At 36.5% G+C, this 9729-nt stretch overlaps 1 protein-coding gene across 1 annotated transcript; it reads right to left on the bottom strand.

Moving 5' to 3' along the window:
• Positions 1–1988: 1988 nt before the first annotated feature.
• Positions 1989–4983, bottom strand: BDKRB1 (bradykinin receptor B1). Its single transcript, XM_075031003.1, is given in 3 exon segments — positions 1989–2905; positions 2908–3969; positions 4885–4983. Coding segments are annotated over 3 exon segments (1194 nt in total). The 3' UTR covers positions 1989–2872.
• Between the last annotated feature and the right edge of the window lie 4746 nt (positions 4984–9729).

The following is a 9729-nucleotide window of genomic DNA, read 5'->3' on the forward strand; positions in this document are numbered from 1 at the left end:
TTTTTTAATGATTAATGCTTGACGATGTTTATTGGGAGTGTGAGAAGTAACATGAGAGAAGGTAAAAAGGGTGCTTATTCAAAAGAACAACCCATGGGCAGTGGAGTCTGGCAGAGTCAGCTGACTGGCTGTCAGAGCTGACATTTCAGTATTGATTGAAAGGTGATAGGTGAAGAGCCCTGAAAGCGCAAACAAGGAAATTTTACTTATTGACCACAAGAGAAAGAGTCAATGGAAGGATGCACATCATTAAAAATCACTCCCTATGCTGAGGCAGAACCGACTATGCTTACATTGTCCCCAACAACGGCTGTCTAAAGTGGTCTGGGAGGCTTCCATTGCTGTGGTGCTGGATTCTCTCCAAGGCAGACTATCGCTAGCTTTACCAGGAGAAGGTTTTTATTAATGCTTATCCTGAGCCTCCCTTGCTGCAATTTAAGTTCATTACCTGCTGTCATATACACCTTCAAGGTGGAAACAGCATGGAACTCCTGGGTCATGTTCAAATTTTAGTCTATGGATCCTTTTCTGCTGAACTGCTGTTAGTCTCTCACTCTTCACCCTGTATCTGTGCAGTGGATCATTTCTGACTAAATATAGAATTTTGCATTTGCTGTGGAGTAAATTGCACTTACTCTTCATATTTTTCTATATTAATAGAGCTCACACAATCAGTAATGAGAGAAGCTGATCAATTTTTAGTTCATAGATAAAAAATACTTTCATTTATGTATATTTGTATTGGAGAATAAACCCATTGATTTGCAAGACCCTGTTAAGTGGTTTAAAGCAGTATTTAAACTACCGGTGCTTTTCCTGACAGTTGTATACATGTAGAATAGAAACAGCACTTTCATGGAAGCCCTTGTCACTTGCCCATTGAAGTAGATGGCAGGCTTTCCATTGATTTCAGATTTCAGACATTTTTCAATCTATTAGCTCATACCCTAAATATGCCAGAGTGCTCAAGAAGTAATTTTCCCCTTATTTGTGTACATTGCATAACACAGACAAGCATTACTCAGACAAGACAAGATATTTTTCCCTTTTAAGGTCCCCATGCATAGTGGGAAAATGGCACTTCTGTTTATACACTTTTTTCATTATTTTAGCGCTTTTTTCCCTAAAAAGATATCTCTGCATGGGATTTTTTTAAATTAAGGATTCAGCTGGGGATGTGTTAAATAAATGCAGTGTGCAACAGTTTACAATAGACTGGAATTAAGTTTTTGATCTCAGATGACTCAGTAGACTTCACCTGCTGCTGTTACTGCTGATGTCTAACCCTGATATTTCTTTTAAAAAAGCCTGTCACAGAAGGAGTGAAACTAAGAAAGCTAAGAGTGATTATTCCTTCCTGATCCCTTAATCCACCCTTAATTCTTAAACCATCATTGCAGGAAGATAGACTTTTAACTCTTCAAAAGGCTTCCACTGTTCAGATTCAAAAAGTTTTGGGGAATCATTAAAAACAAACATTAATCTTATTGCAATGAAGTTGAATGGGCAGATTTCTATAATTAAACAAGAGAGTAAATCCATATTCAAAATGGCAACACTAAAAAGAACTGCAGAAAATGCAGCACTGTTACAGTGTGTAGAAGACTGAACAGGCTTTGTAATACCTAATTCAATGTACTGTTACACAAATGGTGTGCCTGTATGCCCCTTTCTGCACTCAATATCTTTCTGGCAGAACAGCCTGCACTCTAAGTGTATCTCCTGTCTTCTTCCAGGTCTGTACGTACACATACTTTTATAGTTATGGGAACAGATATCTCAGTTGTCTTAAGTCTATTCTGCAATTGTGGCTGCAATGGAAAAGAAGTTTCCTTCTCCTTATCTCCTGTTTGGTGTATTATTGTTATGTCATTATTACTACTATTACTACTACTACCACCACCAGCGTTTATATTCTGGCAGCAGCAAGGATTTTTAATCACAGAACTATATATTTGCTCTTCCCCAAAGGAATAGGGAAAGGGACAAAATACAAAATAAATACAAGAAAGAAGACAACTGTGGTATAAAAAGGGATGTTATGCAGTTTATTTCTTTTTATTCATAAAAATATAAATATGTATCTAAGGACTTGCCTCAGATGAAAGATATTCCAAAATAATACAGTATCAATGGCCATCACTGATATTTTAATATATAAAAAATAAAAAAAAAACTTTAGGTACTTGATGAGTAATTGTGTAACACTTTACTGGATCAAAAAAAAAAAGTCAGATTTTGAGGAGGATACCAGGTTGCTTTGCTTTTTTTTTACAGCTTATGTACACTTTCTTTGTGGTACATTGTCTTGTACAATATTTAAGCACTGAATATATTTGAAATGCACAAAAAAAATATTCAACTTTTCCATACGGTACTATGGAATTGCAAAGCATTTAAAATATTGTTAAAAATAACTGGACCTATTCTAAATTGCTCAAATGCAGCTGTCAGCTGAAGGTTAACCTCATACTTGCTCTGCAATACATGTTATAATTTTATGTATAATGTTATTGGTGGTATAGTAATTGTCATCACAGATATGATGCAATAAAGTGTTCAGCCACCTTATGGGTCTCTGTAAAGAAACCAGACTTCCGATATCTTGTCAAGTAGTTTTTTCTTTTAAGTCACTGATAATTGGTAAAACAGATTAGATGATTTGGTATAAAATTCTGGTATCACATGTTATGCATTTGGATGGATAACACAGAAAAAGAATAGCAAGCTGAGGACAAATAAGCAGTCAAGTGATTTATTTTAATAAATAATTAGCTTAATCTGTGAATGTCAGATCAGTTCGATTCAAATTCATTTTTAATGCCATTTGAAATAAGTTGTAATATCAAAATGAAGATGGAACTGAGAACCATTAGGTTAAACTACTCCTGACTGGAGTCATATTTCATATTTCATATTGAAATATGAAGACGTTTCTTTGAATGATACCCAGCTCAAAGGAAATCCACAGGGAATAAACTGTGAAAAAACTTCTAAAGCCTTTTGCCTGAAGTATTTCCCAACAAAGACGTAAATCACAGGGTTAATGCCGCTGTTGGTGGTAGCCAGAGTATAACCAAACTGCTCACCAAAGTTGAGCAGTTCCCCCCAGAAGCAACTTTTGATCACTTCTGTCTGGTATAATATATCAAGGAATACAAAAAAATGGCAAGGAGTCCAGCACAAAAGAAACATCAGAACCACCGTGAAGATCAACCTGGTAGCCTTTGTGCCTTTGTGATCCTTACAACTCTTTTTTCTGAGTGCTCTTCGTTCTCTTGCTTTTTTTTGTAGGGACCGAATAGTAGAGAAATTAAGGAAGGTGGTGGCTGTAGATGGCAACACAAACCCCACTATGTTGAATACCAGGCTTTCAGCTATTACCCACGATGGGGTGGGGAAGTCCAAAGTGCATGCTGAAATATTCCACAGGGGAAAGTGTTTCACAGTCCGAAACATAAAGGTTGGGATGCTGAGGAGGATGCCGAAGAACCAGGTGAGCAAGCAGATCCCTTTGGCGACAGTTTTGCTCCATATCCCTTTGTGGTTCAAGGTATGAACAAAAGTCAAATAGCGATCCACGCTCACTGCCACTAGCAAGTAGATGCTGGTGTACATGTTTAGGCTGATGGATGCACTGGTGCTGCGACAAAGGAAATTTCCAAATGGCCAGTTAAATTCATTCCTGATGTTCGCTGCCCAGAAAGGGAGGCATGTGAGGAAGATAAGATCAGCAACAGCAAGGTTCATAAGGAAGATTTCAGCTGCCTTCAGGGGGGCCTTGTGCAGTGAATAAGTGAAGAGAACAAATACATTTCCAAGCATTCCAATAACACAGATAGTGTCGCTATACTTGGGTACTACATAGTACACGATTTCCCACCAGTTATTCAAGTCTGGGCAGATAGTTGAGTTGCTCTTGTTTTCACTCTGATTTGAGACAGAAACATTCAGTAGAAGAGTTCCAGTCTTTTTTTTTTTTTTTTTTTAAATTCTGAAGTGAACAGGAGGCATCTTTAAAATGAGAGAAAGGGTCTGCAAAAAAGCAGCATAAAATTCCAAAAGTTGTTTCCCATTAGTGGTGCAACAAACATTTAACTGCTGGAAATTATTAGTGCTCACCGATTATTATAGGCTAGATCAATCCATGCTTCATATGTGCAATGGTGAGATATGTTCTCAGCATTGGCAAGGATGGAACTTCCTCTACATCCTATGAAATTTCCTTTCTTTGCTGCAATTGTTTAAAGTGGCACAGAGGAAGGAAAGTGCCAATTTAGTGTAAGTAGTTCTGTATGTGTCCTCTAGACTGATGACAAACACAGATATAGCCGAATTCCAGCTCCCTGAGAGTAGCAGGAGTCACGCTGGTGATACAAAGCTAGTTTTGTACCCTTCCCTGCCCTTTCTTTTACTCTTACTTTCCATGCTACGTATAACCTTAGCAGGATCATGCCTGTCTCCCCAGAACTGGGAACATTACTGACTCTGTGTGTGCATCATTGTTTGCTCAACTTTGCATTCTTTTGTTCCCTCTCAGTTCCTCCCATCCTGAACTTCAGGTTCAAAATTACTGTTAGATTAGCCAGTTTATTGCCCTCAAATGTCAGCAGTTGTAATAATAAAAAACTGACTCCTCCAAAATCTTATGTTCAAAATCTTGCCTGGAGGGAAGGCCTCTGTGGCTCCAAATTCACAGCCCTCTTCTCCAGTTCAAAAATTTCATTTGAGTTCAGCTGGGGAGAGGCAGCCCCAGCCTCCAAAGCGTTTAAGATTTATAGCATTGGCAATACCTTTATTTCTCTCTGGTAACTCCATGCAAGATTGTGCAGGAATAAGAGCACGGGTAAAACGTTATCCTCCTGTCAAAATCCACTGGGTTGCCAGAGCTGCCTCCTGTGGTGAATTTGTTCTCCTGGTGTTGTCATCCTCGACCATAGCGCCTGGATCTTGTTTTTTACAGGCATTCAGTCTCAGAGTCATTACGGTAGGCATGACGTTAGTGAGCCTGTGGTGACATCTAACATTTCAGTATTTCATATCCAAGTGGAGCATGTCAATCATAAAAAAGAATGCATTTTAAAAAATCAATATTTTGCAATCAGTCATCTTGAGTGTTAAATTTCTGCCACAGCTACTTAACTCTACCCTTTCAGTTTCTGTATTTTTACACCAAAGAGATAGCTAAGGATGGGAGTTTCTGAAAAGAGCATTTAGGACCATTGCTCATCTCTTACATATAAGTACAGCCTTAGTGATGTCTGTATCTGAGCAGCTTACAACACTTACCTCTGTGATGCCTCTACGAATTAGTTAAGTACTAATATTCCACATCACTCAGTTTGGTACTTAGTCCACTGAACATTTTTCATCATTGCAGAATTAAGTGAGCAGCAAAGTTTTATCGGAGTTCATAAACTCACTCAAGCTGGCAGTCTGGTCAGGGAACTGGGCTACAACTCAAGTTAACAGCTGTCGGGCTTTGTACGTCTTCCCTCACAATAGTCTGCATGTTATCTAGTTCACTGAGCCTCATGCAAAATAAGATAACTTGAGAGGATCTAAAACTGCAGAGAAGTTATATAGAGTAAATAAATGGCTGATTCGCATCAAGGAGGCTATTTGTGAGACAGCAGGAATCTAACCTTTTACAGCAGGAGGCTGGCTAAGATGTGAGAGTAATGAAAGAAAATCTGTAACATTATATGACAAAAATACTGTAGAAGAAAGATAACAGTTAAACATTTCCTTTTGTAAACAGAATTATTACTTTTACTAAATATAGAGGAAATAATATAAGTACTTGTTTTCCTTGCTTGCCAGTTTTCTGGTGATTACTTGCTATCAGTTTATGCCAGTCACTTTGCACACTTCGGATGTGATCTCTGGGCTGGAGACATGAATTCCTTCATGATGGGCTAAACTAAAGCTTCAGAAATATTTACTTTCCATTGCAACTTAGATTTTAACCACAGATAAATCTGACTTTTTGTTCAGTTAGCAATTGTACATGAAGTTTCTGTAGAGTTTGTCACTGGGAAAATTTCTTGAGAGTCTACTAGCCAGTGTCGGAGCACTACCACAAGCCACAAGCTTTTTATAAACTTAGAGCTCCGGATGTCTTCTTGACAGAAAATACAATTCATTTTCAGTTGCTTAATTTCATTTCTTCTTCAAATGCAATTTTCTTCTGTAAGTATTTGTAAGTATTTAGTGCTAATGGACAATTAGCCACAGGAATGGTTTTCAATTTATGTACTTAACACATTCCAGTAATCTTTTGCAAGTAATGACATATTTTTCCTACTTTGAACTAATTTCTGATTCATTTCCATGTACAGTGAACCTATCACCATTGTTACTATTAATACATATTACCCAGTTAGGATCATGTGTTCTGGAAACACTAAATAAATACAACTTGAGTTTTGAGAACAGCCTTAGAAGTAAAGAATAATTTGAAAGAGAAAATTCTGCAAACAGCTAAACATGTTCAGCTATAAAGAAATTTTATAAAACAAGTCATATTTTTACACATAAAGAGAACTAATCCTGACCTTCAGAGTTAGTTTCATGGTGAAAAAGAAAGGAAAACTCTTACTAGACTGCACAGATCAGAACTGAGAGCACAGAAGACTTTTTAAATGTAAAAAGTATGTGAAATAATTTTAATAAAAGTAGGACATTAAAAGCAGATAGATATATCTACTTCTTGTTCTTCCGGGCAATTTAGGCAAAGTTTCAAATTCAGAAACAGTTGGCAAATAGCAGTACAGAGGTTACTGAGAGAATTCAAAGATGCATCCTGAGGCATAACTGAGTGACAGTGCTGTCTGAGTGTTTTGTTGGCCATGTACGATGTGTGTGATGTTACATATTGGAAGAAAGCCCTAGGATTTTTTTTTTTTTTTTAACTTCTCCAAATACTGGCTGTAGTAATTTTCAAGGCATGTGAAATATTTCGTACTCATTGTGAAATCATAAAAGCCATATGCCATGACTCTTGTGCCCCTGTGACTGCTAAATCAAGCTTTCAAGTACAGGTCCTTGGCAATTAAAAGGTCCTTTGTATGATTAACTATGTCCATAACAATAACAATTTTATCAACAGCTCTGAACTGCCCCCTCAGTGCCAATGCACACAAAGACAAACTTTGAAACAGGTTTTTGTTGTGGTGGGAGCTCCTTCCTCTGCCAGCCTGGAGGATGACCATGCCAAGGAGCTGGGGTTAAAGCAGAACAGGTATATGAGAAGGGCTGCTGAAACATGGACTCACTAAACCCCGTGTCAGCCTTTTCAAAGTTTTTGAAAAGCAATGTCTTTTGCACCCCACTATAGGTTTCTAGGGCATGAGTCTTTGTGAACATCACTTCTCAGTAGTGCATGATGACTGCTGTATTTTTCTCAGGCTTACACCCATAAATAATCTTCTTTTTATCTGACTACCTGTTGGGACCTTGTAGCCTGAGACTAGTTGTTTATAAATTATTTTTATCTTTTTCATTCTAACTGTCCTCTGATTAGAGCAATATTTGAAAAAAAAAATTGTATCTCATGTATCTCAGATTTTAAATACAAATCTCTTTTAAGTATGTCTGTGTAAACAATAGAGTTTTTCAACTTTTTTTTTAAAAACCAGTGAGAAATTATCAAGGGACTGGAATGTTATTTACTTATATGGAAATATTCTTCCCATTGGCTACCTATCCAACACACGCACCATCTCTCTGAATTCTTATTCAACTGCTTCCATTCTTGTTTGATAAGTGAGTTAAAATGAAAAGCCATGTGAGGCTGCATGGTGATATTTTATTATGAGCTTCCTTATCATCATGATAAATACTTTTATTCCAACTTTTTATTCATTAAAAAGATACTAAGTTAGAGTTATGCAAACACTGGTAAAATTGACAAATTTGAAAAATTGTTCTGGCTAACACCATCACACTGGAGAAAAATCTAAAGAACCCAACATTTAATTTGAAGATTTAAAATGTATAAATACTTCTTTTATTTGAACAGCATCCTACTTAAACATTTACTTATTTAATTAAATAAATGAAACAGTATAAGAAATACATCTCAAATGAAGCTGTATACTTCTGTCAAAATGATTTTTTTTTTTTTAATATCTTGATCAAAACTTTTATTTTGGTGAAGACCTGAAACACAACATTTTTTTTAATTACATGTTACTTAAGGAATGCTAATAACCTACAGGAGATCAATCTTTGAACAACACATCCCACGCTGACTCATTAAGGTAAGTGCCATATAACAGATCTTCGTCACAGACTTTCTAAAACTTCCTCTTTGCTTACGCTAGTGCATTTCTGTGTTTAAGTTATTTTTTCCATAAAGAAGAACATTTGAGCAATAACAAGAGATCTGGAATTCATTCTTGCTTGGACATGAATCTCTAGGAGCCGCCAACATCCACATTTAGTCACAGACTCTGAATAGAAAACTGCAGCTGCATCTAAAATTTATATGATAAATAACATAGTCTTACGAAACTCATCACTTAAAAATGGGATCAAAATATTGGTTTGCAAATCCAACTCCTCTTTGTAAATCTAGTTTCTTATTTTCTGTTGTTTTTCATTGCCATCTTTAGCACTTTTTTCAGCAGTGGAGAGAGAGTCAAAATTGAGAGTCTATAAATTTGGTGGAAACAGTGAAATGAATAGGCACTGCTGTAGCTCTAGCTCTTAAACAACCTGGAACATGTCCATATAAGAAGTTGTAACATTATGCAAAAGGGTGATTTAATATATTATTTCTTTGCAGTCTGGGTCTTCATTTCAACCTATAGAAAGCATATAAAGATTCAGTAACATTTTACAGTTTGCACAGGATGTAATGGACCACAAATTAAAGGAATGTGAAGGATTAGTTTAGAAACATTTATGTAAGAGTCAAGACTTAAAAGGTTTTTGCTGTGTATACCTAATTAAAACATATCTGTCTATTGATGCTTTCAACTCAGGATACTTGCAGCACATTAGTTTATGTTTTAAGCTTTAAAGTCTATGTTGACTTTCCTGCAAAAAGTACACATTCTCTAGAGCTGAACCGGAATTTACAAATGTTAACTGGGCCTCTCTGATCAAAAAGATTAAACAAATATGTTGATGAAGGCAGAGGTAAGACTGTTTGCTCAATTATTACACACATTACATGGTAGACAAATGGCAGAAATCCAAAAGATGTCCAGTGTTCTGGCTCTTGGTCCAACAGTTCAGCCATTAAAAATCTTCCTCTTAACATAGCTAGAGCCTTTAATGACCTGAACAAATCACCTTTTTGGAACAGTATGATTTCACAGTTGGATTTGCTTTATTGAAATGGTTTGCAAATCAACATAGTTATCTGCTGTAAACTATTCATCTATTCTGGAACAGGAGAAAAGTTTTTTGATGTGACCTTGTGATGTAAAATTCTTTGTTCAGCTTGGTTGGATTTCTTTACATATGCTATAGACAGTGGTTACTAAGGAGAGTTTAAACTCTGGTGCAGTTATTTACAATTCCTAACACATGACCTGGGTAACATCACAGCGCAGTAATAATCAAACCTTAATAACTACAGTTTACGGAGGCTGAAACAGCAAAATATGGAAGGAGCCAATAGGCTGGAAACCAACAATGTGCTGATGAAAGAATGGAGTGAAAGGATGATTCAATGGCTAAAGTACTGCTTGGGGATTTGGGATACCTGAACCAAGA

Source organism: Buteo buteo, chromosome 6, assembly GCF_964188355.1.
Source record: "Buteo buteo chromosome 6, bButBut1.hap1.1, whole genome shotgun sequence".
Taxonomy (NCBI): Eukaryota; Metazoa; Chordata; class Aves; order Accipitriformes; family Accipitridae; genus Buteo; species Buteo buteo.